The 19,040-nt window shown below is 41.8% G+C and overlaps 2 protein-coding genes across 3 annotated transcripts in view; one reads left to right on the top strand and one right to left on the bottom strand.

Moving 5' to 3' along the window:
* Window positions 1–1,767: 1,767 nt before the first annotated feature.
* Window positions 1,768–19,040, top strand: part of LOC116782666 (vitelline membrane outer layer protein 1-like) — a 40,243-nt gene continuing 22,970 nt past the window's right edge. The window contains exons 1-2 of one of the 2 annotated variants that reach the window (XR_004355305.1): window positions 1,954–2,059; window positions 7,819–7,892. Coding sequence is in view for 1 of the 2 variants with exons in the window: in XM_032679500.1 (XP_032535391.1) it covers window positions 1,925–2,059 (135 nt within the window). In the remaining variant the exon portion in view is untranslated. Of the gene's footprint in view, window positions 2,060–7,818; window positions 7,893–19,040 lie in introns of those variants that run through there. The other variant, XM_032679500.1, reaches the window with a different exon arrangement.
* Window positions 13,490–15,406, bottom strand: LOC116782933 (vitelline membrane outer layer protein 1-like). Its single transcript, XM_032680039.1, has 3 exons — window positions 15,239–15,406; window positions 14,501–14,595; window positions 13,490–13,775 (listed from the first exon to the last, which is right to left on the bottom strand). The coding sequence occupies exons 1-3, from the start codon at window positions 15,404–15,406 to the stop codon at window positions 13,490–13,492; spliced, it is 549 nt and encodes a 182-aa protein (XP_032535930.1).

Raw genomic sequence — 19,040 nt, 5'->3', positions numbered from 1 at the left:
CATATAAAGGTTTGAGCTGGAAGGGACCTTAAAAATCATCTAGTTCCAAACCTCCTGCTGTGGATGGGGACACCTTCCACTAGGCCAGATTGCTCAGAGTTCCAGCCCACTTGGCCTTGAACACTTCCAGGGATTTGACATCCACAGCTTCTCTGGGCAACCTGTTCCAGTGGATCACCACCTTCATAGTGAAGAATTTCTTCCTAATATCTAATCTAAACCTATCCTCTTTCAGTTTAAAGCCATTACCCCTTGTCCTATCACCACATGCCCTTGTAGAAAGTCCCTGTCCAGCTTTCTTGTGAGATTTTGCCATACACGTGGAATTAACTTTCTTGAGCCAAATTTTTAATTTAAAACAAGATGAGCATAATTGTTTACTAAGACAAATTAAACAACGAGCTGTTAAACGACACACATTCCTACATGCTATTACAATCTGTGGACAGGGTAATGGCTGATAAAACACCCATAGCTGAGGAGCAGAGCTATGAGACAGAATGTTTTAGTTGCTCCACATCTTCATCTCTGATATGGGGGCTATGCCATCTAACTGATGGCAGGGATTTTCCTGTTGGCCTCAGTGTACAGGGAGGTCTGAGCAGAGCAGATGGCAGAAAAGATGAAGAGTAAAGGTGAAGAGTGGTAGCCCTGTAGCAGGCAGCCCTGCAGCAGGACAGAAGAGGAGCCTCCTCTCAGGCTCTCAGGGCAGGAGTATGGTACATCAGCCAGAGCTGTCTGGAAGAGCAGGAGGGGGCTCATGCATACTTGTACACTCAGTGGAGACCAACAGCAGATACTGAGTTAATGTGGATCTCCCTCACTATCGTTTTTGGTTGGAATGGCAAGAAGAGAAGATGGATCTTCATTTAAGGTAGAAAGGGATGAGAAGTGTAGCATGGAAAAGGACAGTCTGCATACGAATGGCAGGTAAGTGACAGTGCGTTTTGCAGAGCTGGGTGTGAAGCATAGTCTATAAAATCCCTGCTTAGTGTTTATCAGGCCCCATCATGTCCAAATCATATATCTCCATACAATTTGCATTCCTTTGACCTTTTTCCTCCAGTTCTATGTTACAGGCCTATTTCACATTAGCATCCTTCTACAGAGACAATCAGTATCGGTAGACAGACAGCAATAGCAGTCTGCAGCATGTCACCACTGATCAGAATCAGCTGCTGAATAGGATTGATGCTGATGTCCTGTTTGGTTTCACATTTCATGATCTTTATTATGTTTCTTGTTGTGAGTGTACCTTAGTAGCACTGGAGCTTCTTGTCTGGGTGGACACAACATAACCCAAACCCCTCCATCACTCAGACACCATGTAAAGGGCATGTGGATACACAAATAGAAATAAAAAGCTGTAGTTTGTTTTCACCTGATTCAATAAGCCCAAGTAAAACCCAAAAATAAATAGGATCCAAAGATGCATATTTCCTGAGAAGAGTTACTAGATCATGTTCTCTGGCTTTTAGTCTGGACAAAATTTCCCAGTCCTCTAAATACAGACCCTTGAAATTACCCTGAAGCTACCAGTGATATAAATTGTGTCTGTGGCAAACATTCAGGAGAAGTTGTTGCAATAGTTCCCTAGGTATTGTTTAACTGGTGAGCCTGACAGGATATCTGTTTGCAGGGATTATGCACCATGTGCATTGTCAGTGTCTGTCACATGGCTCGTGCTATCAGCTAAAACAAAACAAACCATTTCAACACAGGTCAGAGACTGTTTGCACACTGTGTTTGTACACCCTATTTCATGATCCCCTAGCCCTAGCCAGAAGCTCAGCAGAGAGGAATCTCTCTCTGGGCTGGAAACTTAAATATTTGCTGTTTTTCTTCTGCCCATTTTAATAGCCAGTACTTGCACATTGACAAGGCAACTCACAGGTCACAATGTGCTCTGTAGTCAGAGTCACTGATGACAAAGGAATCGGTGTGCAAGGAGACAGCTGTTGCCATGAGGGATCCAATGCACCTCTCCTCAAAATTCCGCTGCATGGGGGTGAAGACAACAACCTGGCAGAGCCAACGTGTCAGAGAGATCCTCCTGCAGGTAAGGCCAATTTTCAGGAGGTTTCTTCTCCTTCCCAGCAACAGCCTGCAGAAAACTTGGAAACGTTTTGCCTTTGCTGTACCTGGGTGAGTACAGATGTATCTTACAGCCCCAGTGCTCCACACAGTGACTAATGGCTGGGCTGTTGCCTCAGTTGGCACACAGCAGTCATCTGGATGACCCAGGGTTTGGAGGGAGAGTAAAGAGGGTGCAGGGTGAGTGAGCACATGGATGGCATATCTCAACTCCAGTGATGAGTAAATAATTCCTTTCCTATGAGTGCTTAAAAGGACTTAGAACACACCAAGCAGTACTTCTTTTGAAGATCACCTGGAGATGATTCTCAAGATCTACAGGAGAAAAATGCTGTAGGAAAACTCTGATGAGTTTGACACAGTACTTGGTACCCTCACAGTTATTGATAAAATAGCTCTAGGAGTCTCCTTAATCAGCACTCCTCACCAGATCTGCAGTGTCTGCAGTCCTATGTCTTGGGAAAGCTGGTGGCATCCCCTCGTCTTCAGATGAAATTGTCATCCACCTTTGGCCTTTTGGATCAGTCAAAGGATAAAAACCAACTTGCAGCTTACTCTGATTAATAGCTTTTTCTTAGGAGGTAACTCTAAAATTTGGAAGGGATACAGTGGCATTTGCATGTCTCTGGTCTTTAGCTGGGGCCCCCTGGTGGTCTAGTGGTTAGGATGCGGCGCTTTCACCACCTCGGCCCGGGGTTCGATTCCCGGTCAGGGTAGTCCCCCGGGCAGATGGAGCTCTTCAGCCCTGTAAGGCCATCCATCTAAGAGAAGGTCACTCTAAACAAACCTACGTCCTGAGGACCTCACTGCCACCGTCCAAGCTTGCTTGGCCCCGGCAGATGAACCTTAGGATTAAAGGGTGGGCTCAGCTCAGCGCACACTGTGTCTCACCTAAAAAAATCCACTGCGCAGGCTCGAAGGGTAAAGACCTTTCCCAAATCTTCGTTCGCGAAGACTGGCCATACATACAGGTCTTTAGCAAGGATTTAACTACTGTTTATGGAACTTTACAATGCTTTTTCCTTTCTCTCACATTCTAGGAGGTGGCATGTACTTGCAGTGACACTAGAGAAGCACTTTCTGCTGAGCTCTTTGTTCCTTATTTAATTTGGATATATATCATATATGACAGTGACTCCTCTTATTTAATGCTCTCTAACAGAAATTGGGAGAAATGTTCATAAGAACATGTCTCAGAGAAACGCTTTTCATCAGACATCTCACAGAGCAATTAATCCATGATTGTGGCCTGCATTTACCTTCATTCAGAGGCAATGCTGGCAGGCAGCACCATTCTAAACTGGTGCATCCCTCTCAGTACAGCAGATAGTCTGGCACTCCATACCACTACCAGTTTGATGATGCTCCCACAGCATCAATGCAGTGTTGAAATCAAGGACACAGCCTTCAAGGTTAATGGGAACAAGACACTTGTCATGTTGTTATATGAAATATACTCTGAAATTAAATTATGTCATTATATTACTGTTCTTTATTCATCTCATGAAGCTTAGTCCTTCAAAGGACAATTATAATGCAGACTGAATATTATAAATACCACAGGCTCTACTTGGGAAGAAGTTAAACTATAATAGCCTGTTCACTCCTGTTTTTCCTTCAGCTTTCATGCCATCATTTCTTCCACTGATTTGTTGGACACCATCAAAGACATTGCCTCACTACCCCCCATTGTCTGTTCATGTTTTTTCTCTATTGACTCTAGGCTATTTGAGGTCAGGATGGTTTCTCACAGTGGGAATACATATAACATACATAACAGCACTACGTGCAGGTTCCTTACGATATCTGCAGTTCAAAGAGATGTATACGGGCTAGCTTCTTTTTAGGAAAGTTCAAAGGAGCAAAGCCACAGATGCAGGAAGCTTATTGGAAGTGATAAACATCACTTCAGAAGCTCACACTGTCTCAGATGCACTTCCCCTCAGCCCACCTCCAAAGCTGGGCAAACACTTGGCTCCCCAGCCAATGTCAAGCAGGTGTATTGACTGCTTGAATATTTTGATGTGTCAACAGCTAGTTAGGCTAAAGAAGACTCAAGCTCAGCTAGAGTGCTGCAGGATTAATTTCACCTAACCGTAGCCACATACAACTGAATAGACTAAATTGGACTAGACAGAATAGTTCAATTTGAAGTGTCTAGGTTTCCCTCTCCTTCACTGAGACACTGTTGTCTCCATGCGATGGTTCAGTCCCACTAGTCTAGACAGTGTTTCCTATGTCTACAGGCAGAGCCTAAACTAGTCCCCTGGCTTTCAAGCTCACAGATGCTTCTCAATCTGTTTTAGCTTCAAGACAATATTTGTGTCCCCTCTCAAGCCCAGGTAACTTCCCTGATGATTGTTGCAGCAATTCAAAGCTGCAGCTCAGCCCTCCTGATGGGCTGGGTGTCATTCCCAGGATGAAAGAGGACAGCTCACCCCCTCCTCCTCTCCCCATGCAGGAGCACATAAGGGAGAGAACTACTTTCTCCCCCCTCCACCCCCCACCCCACCCCGTCCTTCTGCCTCGAGGAAAGCATGCAGGAGAGTCAGCAAACTGGGGAGGGATTTTCCCTCATAGAAGCAGAGAGTCCCCAAAGCAGCTGCCATTCCTTGGGTCTCCACCAGCCAATCTGGCTTCAGCCCATCTGGGAAGGCATCGAGTTCACTCACAGGGATGTAATGAGAGCTGACTGTGCCATACTCCCACATGAAGTGGAGCTTATGTGGAGTCTGGGAGATTTGTGTCCAGCTCTTGATACTCACCTGACTCTTTGCTGTGGACTAGACCATCTGTTCTGTAGAAGGGACTGCATGCACAGTAAGAGCCCTGTGTCTGGAGAGCTGCAACCAAGCCCTTATTTCCCATTGACACCCACTGGTCATTCACAGCCAGCAGCTAATCAGCTCCTCAGAAGATTTTTCTCTCTCTCACTGAAATGTATCACCTTAATCCAAGCTGAAAGAACTGCATTTTCCCCTTTAAAGAGAGAATGAATAGGGTTAGGTCATTGATAAATCTCAGATGTATTCCTATAACAGAATCAGAAGACAATTACGTTGTCACTGAGGGACTATAGATTACATATTCACTCAGGTATATTCCACCGGAGGGCACTGCTGTTCAGATATCTGTCATTCACAACAAATAATTTTAGCAAGCAAATTTAGCCCCAATCTAATAAAGCACCTGCTTCTGTTTAATTTTAAGTGACAGAATATTCGTGCACCTACATTAAACCTATGTTCAACTGCTTAACTGAATTGCAGCAGCATTGTATATTTAAATTTCCAAAAAAAAAAGATCTTCATACAGTGTTGATTAGATGACTCATTGTAGTTTCATCTGGATTTTGTTTCAGCTTGCTCTGCTCACATTCCTGAACAGAGTAAACAGTAGGCAGGGTTAAATACAGGCCTTTAAGACATTATCCTCCTAGAATCATAGTGTCATTAAAATTGAAAAAGACCTCCAAGGTCATCAAGTCCAACCTTTGACAAAACACAACCATGCCAACTAAACCACAGCACTAAGTGCTATGTCCAGTCATTTCTTGAACACCTCCAGGACTGTTGATTTCACCACCTCCCTGAGCAGCCCTTTCCATTGTCTAACCACCCCTTCAGTGAAAAAATTCTCCCTGATGTCTAACTAAACCTCCCCTGGTACAGATTGAGGCCATTTCCTCCTGTCCTGTCCCTTGTTGCCAGGGAAAAAAGACTGATTCCCCACCTGGCTACAACCTCATTTCAGGTAGTTGTAGAGACAGATAAGGCCCCCCCTGAGCCTCGTTTTCTCCACGCTAAACAACCCCAGCTCCCTCACATACTACTCCTCAGATTTGTGCTCCAGACCCTTCCCAGCTCCACTGCTCTTCTCTGGACACACTCCAGCACCTCAGTCTTTCTGGTAGTGAGAAGCCCAAAACTGAATGCAAGATTTGAGGTGTGGTCTCACCAGTGGTGAGTGCAGGGGGATGATCACTGCCCTGGTCCTGGTGGCCACACTACTTTTTATACTGACCCGGATTCTTGGCCACCTGGACACACTGCCGGCTCATGTTCAGCACATTCCTTGGTTTGAAAGCATAAACCCAGAGAGATGACATTCCCTCAGCACCAACACAACATCTTGACCGCTGGATGACATATCAGGCATCACACTGCACAGCCTGATTTGTTTTCTAAAATCCCTTATTCTTATAAACAGTACTCAGATTTTATTTTTTTTCCAGTATTTTATGCTGTAGACTTTCCTTATTTTTAAACCAGGTTTTACCCATAGGATGGGAATTGCCTGAGCAAGGAAAGTTGCTGCATGCTTCTTGCTACAGGCAGCGTCAAGCCCAACATTTCTTGGCCTTGCATATTTGCAGACCATCTGTGGAAACTCTGTTGGTCATGAACTCTGCATTTGAAGCCTCGTGACAGATTAGTTACTGAATATGCAGTGACTCAATAAAAAACATACAGAACTACAAGGAGAACGGGAAGGCTTCCTGATAAATGGCTCAGGATCTCAATGTTCACTCAAACTGTCTTATTAAAGCATCCAGCAAATCTTACCCTAAATATTAATTCAAATGTGTTTAGTGGATTTGTGCTCTAATGGTGAGAAAAAAATAATTCTATGTGCTGTATTAGCAATGTCAGGAAAAATTATAAAGGAAATTTCTTTAACTTTGTAGTGTCATAAAGCAGGAGACAGTAAAACTGGGGAGACAGAGAGGTAGCAAAAAGTTTATAGAGGACCTCTCTAAATATCATAGAGATTAAAAATTAGTTGGGGAGTACAAAGTTAATAAAAAACTTGAACATTTTTGGTTTTCTTTTGTCTATTCAGTTGACATGAAACCAGCACAACCGAGTACTGAAAGGGTAAAACATACAGCCCACAAACAGCCCCAAAACTCTTTTATATTATCCAAGTCTATAACACTAAAAAAAGAAAAAAAATAGAAAAAAGGAAAAAAGACAAAGACGAAAAAAGATAAAGACAAAAAAGAAGGAGAAAGAAAAAAAAAAATAAAGATGGCTGGGAAAACTCACCCAAGGAGCCAAGTAGGAGCTAACAGTCAGGACCCAGTCATCAAGCTTATTTCCTCCCTTTCTTTTAGTTGAAAGCATTAAAATGCCTATAAAATATTAAAGAGTTAGTACAGATCAGCCCCATCTTTGTTATAAGAAACTATCAAGAAGCATTTTCAGCCATGACCTAGAAAAGTGAATGGGTTCCTAAACTGCTAAGAGAAATGGGGTGAAATTACCCAAGAGGACACTGTAAACAGATTGTTAGGGGAAATTCTTCTGCCTAGAAAATCTCTGTGACGTGCTGGTAGTCCCAGTCATTAAGAGGAACATTTAAAACTCAACACAAACAACGCTAGAAAATGCACAACGGGAAACGCTACAGGCCTGGGGGAAGAGATCATCAGCATAATTGTTGTTCCTATTCCCGTGAGTTTTGCCGACATGCTTTGGGAAGACAATTAAGGTCTTTCCCATCTATAACTCACACAGTTCTGTAAGGTTGCACTAGAACTTTTTAAAACTTAACTTTCAGTGAAATGGGATTCCAGAAAATGTCTGAATGTTGCAAGGCAATTCTGCCATGTGCGATTTAAACTTATTTTACCCCATGTGAGAAATTTGGCTGGGTGACAACTGTGGCATTCTTTTTGTCAGCACAGAAAAATTATTTGACTATTCACCGTGTATTTTCCAGGCCTGTGAAAGCCTTTGGGATTATGCTGGAGAAAAGATTTAGTTATGTTTCTATGGAAACCATAACACTTATATAAAAGCCTGTTTAACAAGCAAGAGTGTGACACTGTATCTCATTCAAGGTGAGCCACCTCTGAGATAACTCATTGATAAACTTCCAACTGGGTTTTAAAGTCTGGGAGGATACCAGTGGATTTTTTACACCTCTAATAGGAGTGAGACTCAGCAGGTTCTGCTGAATAACTACTTAGCAGGGTAGCCTGGGTGTTATAATCTCACATGGAAAGTTACAGTCATTTGATTAGACTTGAAAAGAAATTTTTCATCAGGTAGATTATACAGTAATGATTCCTAAGTTTTTGTTTTTCTAACTTATCCCCTACTTTATACATTTGTAACTTCACTGACTCCAGTGTGACCCAGAGGAGGAACTTTGTTATGTTTTTTTCCATAAAACAATGAAGTGTTCCAAAGTGTTTGCTTGCAAACACCTAGAATAGAAGTTATATTTTTCTGAGATGAAAGTCTCCTTTAAAATTAAAAGAGCTTTGTCCCCTTCACACTGCTCTTCCCAGTAAGCACACAGAAGTTTTTGTTTCAAAGAAGCACAAACACTGTAGCTAGCAGGAGTCAGAATTTGTTTTTTTATTTTCTCCTCAGAAAAGATGTTCAAATAAACTTTTAGAATCTATTTCAGGTTTTCCCTTTGACAGCCATTCTAGCCATGTTGAGGATGCTATGGCAATAAACCAGAAATAATAAAGCTGGTCTTATTTGATAAGTGGTAAAAGCTGAGATGGAAAGTTGTTTTCTAAATTACTTCTGGTTACTTCAACATAAAAATTCCACTGACACGAAAAAAAATTGCTGGAGCAGGGATTGAAGGGCATTCTAGGCACAACATTGGATTGGAGGATTGATTTTTTAATCCAAGAGAAATATGGTTTCTATACATGTGGTGTTGCCACCTGTCTACTAATTGTGCTTCTGAGTTGCCCAACAGCTCATTCATTTCCCCCAGCTTTCACTGAGACTAGGAGGTAGTTTCTACCTCATTCCTGCTAGGACAACAGTTTCCAACATTATTTGCAGGAGCTTGGATTGCCTTGGGTAAGCTCCCTTTCTACAGAGAAGAAGACAAAGCAGGCAGGTACAAACCATGCAACAACTTCTCATACAAAATGTTAGCATTCAAACACAATACCATAGATATTCAGTCCTGTGGGACAAAGGCATGTCCACAGGTTCAGTGTTGTGAGGGAGAATGGAAGCCAGAATTCAATCCTTCATTAATCACCTCTCTCAAGCCCTGCTGTTTTTCTGTTCATGACCCATAGGTTAATGTTCTCTGCTGCTCACGTTCTGTACAAGATTTCCAAATAATTAGACTCAAAAAATTCTAGAATGGGTGTTTTCAGTTGTTTCCTCACTGGCAATCACACTAGTTAATTAGGGCTGGCTTTATGGGGTTGCAACACTTGCTAACTATGACACTGAGCATGAGCTGCGTGGTGCAAATCTTCTTCATGTATAGTATTAAAAATTGTATGTAGCTAAGGCATCTTCAGATGTTTTCTCTACATCTCACAAAAACTAATAACTTAAGCTTTAGAACACCTGTGATGGATGGGATATCTATTTTCCTTGCAACAGGAACAATGCAGCCATAAAGGCTAAGATTTCTAAGGTCAGCTTTCTAGAAGCAGACTCAAAGTTAGTTTCACTGGAGCACCACTAACAGCATGCCTGTTCTGGGTCTGATTCAGACTTATTCAATAGGACTGGCTTTAAAAAATCACTTCTGGAAAGCTCCAGACTTGCTGCTTCTGCCAGCCTCCCTGGGAGTTGTACCACATATGCATAGGTTGGTGGAAAACTCCTCTTTGCCTTCCCCAAGCCTACTCATACTTCAGATCCAAAATTGCCACATTAACAGTAGATTCAGGGATAATTCTTGCTTGGTCCTTGGTCTTGGCAGTAGTCCCATTAATATTGCATAGGAGCTGTATGTTTGTTTCTTTGGTAACATGTTCCCGACTCCTAGATGTGCCAGAGACACACAGTGGCTTTTTGAAGTGATGAAGATGTAGCTACTCACAGATTCCAGTTACAGCACACTTTGGTAATGTTTTTATACCTTTATTTCTGATGAAAAGTTCAGATTCCTCCACTCTGAATGAAGCAAGTGGCTGACACTTTCAGGTCCCACCCCATCTTTTCTATGTATGACTCCTGTTTTGTGAGTGGACTATTCAGTGGAGACCAACCTGGAAATTTTTCATCAATATTCAGATGACAAAAACATACCCATTTGATTTTGAAGTTGCTGATTAGTACAGAAGAAAGTACGTTAAGAGGAGGTGGTATTCTGTCTTCCAAACATTTCTTGGAACAGTTTTCATTTGGAGTGTCCATTCACGCACTGGTAGGAAGCTATGTTACACCTGGTACTACACAGAAGCATAAAAGCTCAGTTTTGCTGGTGCTGTGAGTAATTCTTCACAAGTGAAACCTCAAAATTTAACTGAGTCATTCATTTGCAGAGAAGTATCAGATGTTCAGAGTCTTCCAGCCTGGCCTACCCTCTGGAGAAGAAATGTGCAATAAGAAATTCAAGTTTTTCAATTGTCTACATATACACACACATACACACACATAAGAAAACAGGCACTGCTTCTTGAACAAATCACTCAAAAGGAAAATAATTCCTTCTTTTAAGCACTTTAGCTCAGTGGTAATGATCATTCCAAGAATTAGCTCCACCTGGAGAACTGAGAAACTAACAGACTTCTTTTCCCACACATAACTGGCTTCACGCACAACTTAGATTCACACAGCATACCTTTCCAAGAGATACAACTTACTCACACAGTGAGGAAAAAAAGCACTTGAAATGTCATGTTGCCACATTTGCTGGTGACATGATCATAGAGTATTGTAGTATAAAATAATTGATGAGTTTTGTCCTACATATTCTGGAGGAAGGTGACCAGTAGTTGGCCCTCCAAGACTTCTGTGGAGTGCATGCAGCTACCTGCCTCTGCCTGAGCAAAGGGATTCCCCAGGTTTTGGAAGATAATGCAGATAATCATGTCACCATGATTCCTGTTCACTTTCATCAAATGAAGCCTGTTTTGTTTACATCAGTACAGCTATTTTTTTTTCTATGCCCTCAAATACCATCTCACTAATTATACTGGATGTCAGTTTGCAAGATGAAATTATTCCTATTTCATAAGAAAATGGAAACCAAGCAACTAGATTCAAATTAAGATATCTCCGTGTGTGAGGTTTGAAAAGGGTCATTTTGGAAAGTAAGTTTCTGTGTGGTCACTGTTAACCCCAGCTAACTCTGATAGCATCAGAATTTAGATTTAATTTAGTTTAGTTCAACTTGTTAGAAAAAGGTTCCAAGTTTTTTCTTTTATTTTGTTGGGCAGGGTGTTTTGAGGTTGTTGGGTTTTTTGTTGGGGTTTTGTTTTTTGTGGTTTGGGGTTTTTTTGTTGTTGGCTTTTTTTCTTGCAACTAAATGCTAGAGCTGAGGGATTTGAGGGATTTCTATGTTTACAGACAGCTGGATATATGACAAATAAGAGTTTTTTCAGAAACTTCTAAATTGAGATGGAAGTTACAAAATGCTCCCTTGAAGTTAATAATGCCTCGTATTTCAAGTGCTGACTGTGTTGGTTTTTCAAAACAAGCTTTTCTTTGATAAAGCAGTTGCACACTTAAAGTGTCTGCAGTCAAGAGGAGGACAGAAAGCAGTTAAAGGATCACTTAGAAATATCAAATTATAGAAAAACAACTTAAAATGTTAAGAAATAAATCAGATCCTGAGATGAAACAAATCAGACCTGTGGAAAGTTGCAGCAGAAGGTCTGACTGGAAAATTTCATATTAATTTTTTTTTTGAATAAAATCATTCAAATCCAGAAATCTTTGTAAGATATCTTCTTGCACTACTGAGGCTTTAGTAAGTGCTTCACTTGAAGTAACTTTGGATAATGTCATTAGAGATGCATCAGTTTATCCCAGCTGTGCCTCAGGAGGAAAAGACAGGAAGCAATACCCTGTGCAGTACAGACAGAGCCAAGAGAAATGTTTTATTCTCCACTTGGTTGCAGTAGGTGCAATCAGTCCTGAGTTCCATATGGTTAGCTTCTCCACTCATCATCCACCACTAAGAAAATTCCAGTGAGGTCAAAATGGGGACTGGAAGGCAAAATGACACAAGCATCATGAGAAATTACTGTGTGCTCCAAGGGCTAGCATTGGACAACATTACCAAGCACCAAACATCCAATGATTGCTGTTGGCTTTGCCAATAAAATTCCTACTCATCACTTCCCTGATGCAGAGAAACCTTTTATTGCAGCAAGAATTAGCTGTGGATCATTGCCACCAGAGACAGTACACAGGATAGAGAGAGTAGTGATCTACTCAAAAGCAAACCACTGATATTTTTATCAAAACCCTTTTAACCAAAGTATTTATCAAATTTGTTCTTGCTTTGCCTGTTATATAGAATTTCTCGTAAAAGAAAATACAGTTATTATTTGAGTAAACGACGGGAAGAAATATTTACATGGATGAAGAGGCAGAGTGGTGATGCTGCTATGTCTGAGCTAAGGAGAGAGAGGATGTGAACTGGCAGAAGGAATATCCACCATCAGCTCTGTGCTGTTCCACGTGGCTCAGACATCAATGCACAGTAGTGGTCTCCAGGCATGATTGTTCCCCAAATGAAGAGTACATTCTTTACATCTAGCACATCAGGACAAGATAACATTTTCCAGCTTACAAAGCAAACTGGAGCATAAATAAAATGGATTAATGACATAGAGTTTACTTTTGATTTGGATTCTCCCCATTCTATTTAGAGCATGACACCCAGAGGCAACAAACAAAAAAACCCAAGTCTCATGAAAATGATTTACTCTAACAGTAGGTGGGCGAGCAGAGAACACTCCCTTTGGGGAGATACAGCCCACCCAGATGATACAGTACCACACTTAGATGAATGCACAGCGTAAACACAGTTTCTAGCTGAAAGTGTTTCCGAAGGCAGGAACTCAGGTATGAGCTAACAGATTGCTTGTAAAAAAATGTACAAATCTTGAGACAATTAAAGCTCAGAGTGGGCAATGACAGCAAACGTTTGATGCTTCTCATGAGCCCACTCAAAAATGTGTTTTGAACCATTTAGCTGTCACTGGTCATTTTCACTTTGGTCAGAAACCTCAAATAGACTCAAACTAATATAAATTCTTCCCTGTTTGTCATATCAACAGAGAAAATATTATTTCAAATAAGGGAAAAATGGGCAAAGCAAACTTCAAACAAATTTGCTAGTCAGAAAAAAAAAGAAGTTAAGAAATCTATCAGCTCTGAGCAATTGTCAGAGATTGGGCATTTTCACAGCAACATACCAGCAGTACATGATGCAATGATTCTTGTGAACACAATATACTTTTGTAACTATGAGCAGCCATGCTAATATAGCAGTAGCTGTAAAACACATTATTATCTAAGACATGGGCCAGTATGGCAAGATGCAAGCAGTCAAAACATCACAGACATGTCCCAGTATGAAGCTAGAGCAAAGCTTTTCTGATACTTCATTTGCTGTGGGATATGCAATGTGTAGGCAGTGATGAACATGGAGTAAGTGCTCATTTACAGCAGAAGAACTTCACATTGTTGAGTGCTGTGTCATCCTTAAGCCCCTGTGGTGGCTCTACCTTGGTCTGGAGACCGCATATCTTGCAGCTTGGGCTCCATGGGCCAAAGCTTCCCCATGACAGTCCATCACCTACTAGCACGTTTTCATCTGAGCATCTGAACTGAATGTTGTTGGCTGCTGTGTCATCACCTCCTCCTTGGGATTTCTCTGTTCTCAGTGAAAAGGAGGTCAAGTAGCCTCCAGGGCAAACTTGGAAGATGGTCCAGGTACCCCACCTAACAAAAAGCAAATGGAAGAATGTCTGGGCTCTGCAAACTGCTGAAAAGGGCTCCTTCTCCTTGTCATACTACTCTGAAGCTTAACAATTCCTTGCTCCCAGCCATGACCAGCACAGCACAGCACAGCATCCTGCTGCAGTTTGGGGCCCTTATTTTCTTCTTTTTTTTTCCTTGTCTTCCAAGAGTGTATTTTTTTCTTCATTGATATCTCATCAGAAAAACACCAGGATAGTTACAATTCTGGTGGAAACTTCAAGGGCAGCCTGAGCACATGTTTTATGATGCATCCCTGACACATGTAACAAGTACACACCAGACACCAGGGAGGGCAGACACTCTGCTGTCCAGAGGTGCAGTACTGTTCCCTGCAGCAGGGCCACCCAAGCAGTTTCAAAACGTGTGGTTAGAAACACCTTTTCTCATATTTGCCCCATATGTTGCAGATTTCCAAAGAAATACTCTATGCCTGGGACCATATTTCAGGTGTTTACAGTGCTCTGCAGAAATTTCAAGAGCAAACAAAAAGCAGTAATGTGAGGTAACTGTGTTTAATTACCATAAAAACTAATGAACACAAGCCCCAGCCACCTGTTTTAATTCACTATGTTACAGCACTGTACATACAAAGCAAGTCAGAGACGAGACTCCTGTAAATGGTAACACCCATGGGTGTTTGGTGAGCTGTGCATGACAAACAGGAGAAAAAACACAGCATTACTTACTCCCCCACCAAGGACTCAATTATTGAATCATCTTGACAATGCAGGCGTATGCCATTCAGAGCGGTGTCATCTCTTCCAAATTGGGCAGGCTCCACCTGCAATAGAAGTCACACAGAGGCAGAGATAAAGGTAAGAGGGAGAAGAGCCAGGAAAAGTCCTTGACATGCCTGTCATAAACAGTGCCCACTCCTTTCTGTAATGAGAAAGAGAAAATGTTTTGGGAAGCACATGGAAAAGATGCCTGTTACTGGAAACCCATACAACCCTTGTAACACGCTCTTTGTGTTTTCTATTTCTGACCCAATGGGTAAGGCAGAGTTTCAGAGTTCCAGGATAGACACTGGTGGAGGATGTCTCTTTCCCTGAATCCAGCAGCAGATTTTAGCACTGACGTGACTTCTCTCAGCAACATCCACCACATGCAGACTATGCAACTGCCAGCACACCTCTATCCTATCTGACAGCAAAAGAATTCTGGCAGTAGCTCTGTTTTTGCTGTATCTAATGGGAGAACTCTTGGCCTAAGAAGAAAAAAAAATTGTATTTTTCCTTTCTGGTGTACCTACAGTGGCAATATGTTCCAGAAGACTCATAGTTTTATGTACATATTGCCATACTCAAGAAGAAGAAAAACTCTGCAGAAAGTCCTTAGACTCTAGAGAAAACTGTACTGGGAGCTGGAGAGCTTTAGACCAGGGTGCAGGAACAGGAGATGGTAGGAAACGGAGAGAATTTTACCTTCAGTGCAAACCCATTGGCATAGCTATAGCGGCAAAACTGCCGACTGCCCCACTTGCCCCAGTGGCCTCCATTGGGCACGGCAAGCACAGAGGTGTATTCACGCTCCCCTGTGCCTGGGGTACAGAGGAGGAGCAGGGCGAATGTAGCTGGCATAGGGAACATCATGTCTTGTGCTCTGCATCTGCTGAAGGAGAGCTGGTATATGGAGAGGGGAATTTATACCCTGCCAAGGCAGCTTGCTTTTCCCCACCAGTCCATTGACAAACACCATGGGAACAATAGTTACTACCCAGGCAGTGACACAGCACTTGCTGACCTGCTCACAGTGCCCATGAGGAGCTCCTCTGGGAGTTCAACAGCCAACAAGCAGCAGATGCTGTGACCGTAGGGGTATCCACCATCACTGAAGGGCTATACGAATATCTATGTGCTCCTTGCTGTGATTGTGGTAGAAGCTTAATATCGATTTCTGCTGCTGGCTATGCAGATATTCGGCCATGGAAATGTTTGCCTTCTGAGAGTAACGGTCATAATCATTTTACCCATTGCTGGATGTCTGGAAAGGTGGGTCAAACTACATGAAGAAACACAAGGGACCTGATCTGAAACAAAGGATAAGTAAACTCAAGCTTTGTGTTTCCCAGCACCTTCTGTTGAATAGGATTCCTGTTGAGCTCAACAAATGTGTCAGTAATTTATAGTTTACATGTACTTTTTTTTCAGTTGTCATTTTAGCTCAATAAAAAACAGTATGTTTTGCTTTGCAACAAGCTTAACTGAAGTCAGACATGTTGGGATGCCCACAGTGATTCTCAAGGATCACTCAAGGATGCCATTGGGAGGCATGGAAGGCAGGTTTTCCAGAAAGGTGATACTGAACCTCAGGGCACGATCTTAGCGGAAGTCACAACAAAAGAAGAGGTGAATTTGGACCACTGGAGTTGAGACTCTCTTAACATAGAGTTAACCAATGCTCCCCAGGGCCTTTGGTCAGACTTGCAGCATCTGACAGAAGCTGTTTCTCTGTTCAATAGGCAAGGAGGAAAATATATTTTAGAAAAGTATCTTGAGCCTCAGGATTTTATAGCAAGGAGTAATGCCAAACTTGGAACTATCAGAAGGTAAAGAATTTCCCTCTTTTAACTTTCTCTTCCAACATTTGCTCTGCTCCCTCTGTTTCTTCCCCATTAAGAGGTGATGATGCTTTTCCCACCCGTGACTTCCTTATTCTTGTCAGTGCTTTGTACAGGTATGTACAACATCTGCAAATTGAGATGATGGGAAGTTGGATGAGCCTTTGGTGGAAGGCACCAAAAGAGTACAGCATGTGATGGAAGCACAGCCTGCTTTCCTTTTTAAACCAGGAGTTTAATTTTACTTTTCCAAAGGGGTGTCAAAATCCAGAGGAGACACGTTTTCCCTCACAAGGACTGCGCAATCACATCTGTCAAACCAGGTATGTTTGCTCAGACAGGGTCACAGCGTGGTAGTCAGGGACACTTAGACCTGCCCTTGGCTGCACATGAATGAAAAGGAGCTGGAGTCAGGAAAAAAAAAGCCTGGGACCTGGTTAAGACCGCAAAGAAGATCCCCACATTAATTTCTCCTTTGCTAGCCCAAAACAGTCACCCTTGGCCACTTCACCTCTGGTAGCACTGACATAGATGTGCAGCCTGGCAGGATCCACCTCACCTCAGACTCTGTTCAAGTCATGAGATTCCTGTCTTTTCCCAGCCCCAGAGGCAGGATCCCAAAACACAGTGAGCCCACAGTGTATAGGGGAGGTGGATGAGGCCACTTTCAGAGATTTGGCCCTAAGAAGTGACTCTCATGCACACTTCAGAGGCCCATAAGAAAACTCAAGCCTAGGACAAGAACTGTCACTCTTGGACTTGGGAAGTATCATTTTTTCCATTTGTAACAAAACAACCTGGTGACCTGGGGTGCCAAAAGTGAGATGCCTTGGATTTGATTTCACAGTACATGGCTTAGATATAGCACTTAATAAGTACAAAGCAGAGCAGATATTGATTTTTGCTACCATGTAATGATGCCAATTTTGCTTGAATGCCTCAACAAGTTTCCTAAGATCAGCTTACGTAAACTATCAAAATCAAAAAACTCTACAATGGTAAGATCCTGATCTCTTACTGACACGTGCCCTGCTTTCTCACTCCCTCTCCTGTATTTTAATATCCTTGAAAATGTCAGAATAGTTTTAAAGAAAACAGGAAAATTGATGAATTTGATTAATAAAACATGACTATAGTAAAATGATGATGATACAGAGTGTTTCATCCCTTCATTATTCATCCAGCTTAATACAATTATTTTTGCAGGCAGAGGAGCATAAAAATTATGCCACTGCTTTTCAGCTTTTATACATACCTCTAAATTTTTTAATAATAAGGTAAATATAATACTAAGCAGTATATTGACTTTATAAAATTATTATTTTGATGCTATGACACATTTACAATCTATATGGAACACGGAAAATAAATTTATGTCTATAACACATAAAAACATATACTATACACAATTAGCTTATTTTATGATGTTATTAAAAAAAATTACAATAGAAGCTTTTGAAAATTTATTAATTTCTTATTTTTACCCTCGAAAATACCACACTTAGGAATACAAGCTTCATTTGGCACTGTTGTGTGTTGTCTTTCTCATATTCTCAGTTTCTTGTATTCATGTATATCTTCTGCTTCCCAAAGCAGTGATCATTTGAGACATTGGACTGCCCAACCGTTTCCTAGAGCTTTGGGAAAGCATGGAATAGACTGTGAAGACATGCAAGACCACACCTACTTCAATTTTCTCACTGTCTTTTCAGTCTTCCTGGCTCAGCTCTCCATTCATTGCCCATGTACCTCCACCTTGCTCCTGGTGGTCTGTCAGGAACTGTGTTCAGAAGAAGTTCATGTACTAGAGCAATTTCTGGTTTTTATTTCCTTAGTATTGTAAGGATTGGACACTTTTAAAACCTAGTAAGCAATATTATTTTTTGTGGTGGACAGAGAAAATCAGCTTCTATCACCTTTTCTACTATGTGTTTCATAGAATACCCTGCACAAGATTAAATATAGTAATCTAGAAAAAATTTGAACTTTTATCAACAAAACACAGAAGTAGAAATAAGCACTGCCTGGTACAAAAGAAACGCAGACATGCTGGAGAGAGTCCAATGAAGGGTAAAAACATAATTAAGACACTGGAACATCTCCTCTATGAGGAAAGCCCAAGACAACTGAGACTGTCAGCCTGGAGAAAAGAAGACTCAAATGGGATCTTATCAATATCTATAAATACCTGAAGTGAGGACAGAGTCAGGCTCTTTCAGTGGTGCCCAGTGACAGGACCAGGGGCAGTGGATAAAAATTGAAACACAGGAGGTTCCCTCTGAACATCAGGAAAAAGTTTTTTGTAGTGAGAATGACTGAGCACTGACACAGGTTGTTCAGGGAGGTTGTGGAGTCTCTGACCTTGGAGAAATTCAAAAGCTATCTCAACAGGGTCCTGGGCAACCAGCTCTAGGTGGCCCTGCTCGAGGAGGTGGCTGGGCTTGTTGACCTCTCTTTAGCCTCAGCCATTCTCTGACTCTGTGGTTCTGTGAGCTGGAAGAGAGAAATCAACAGGAACGAGGCATGATAAACGCGCATGAAGATAATCTCAGTGGTGTATTTTGAGTGAGCTGTAGGAAGGGTTGAAGGCAATAACTGCCCAGGAACTCAGAAGAGGAGTGGAGGTAAACAGCATCCATCAAAGTAAGTAAGTATGGAAGGATGGT

The sequence above is a fragment of the Chiroxiphia lanceolata genome, chromosome 2, assembly GCF_009829145.1.
Source record: "Chiroxiphia lanceolata isolate bChiLan1 chromosome 2, bChiLan1.pri, whole genome shotgun sequence".
NCBI lineage: Eukaryota > Metazoa > Chordata > Aves > Passeriformes > Pipridae > Chiroxiphia > Chiroxiphia lanceolata.
Note: the sequence above shows the minus strand (reverse complement) of the source record. Positions and strands in the feature narration are given on the sequence as shown.

Bases quoted from the DNA above. Each gene is read 5' to 3' on its own strand.
- LOC116782933 (XM_032680039.1), bottom strand. From the start codon at position 15,406: ATGATGTTCCCTATGCCAGCTACATTCGCCCTGCTCCTCCTCTGTACC. The intron at 14,596-15,238 runs GTAAAATTCTCT...CTTCTATTGCAG, and splicing joins CCAATGGGTTTGCACTGAAG to GTGGAGCCTGCCCAATTTGG. The intron at 13,776-14,500 runs GTAAGTAATGCT...GCTTTTTGTTAG, and splicing joins ATTGAGTCCTTGGTGGGGGA to GTGGGGTACCTGGACCATCT.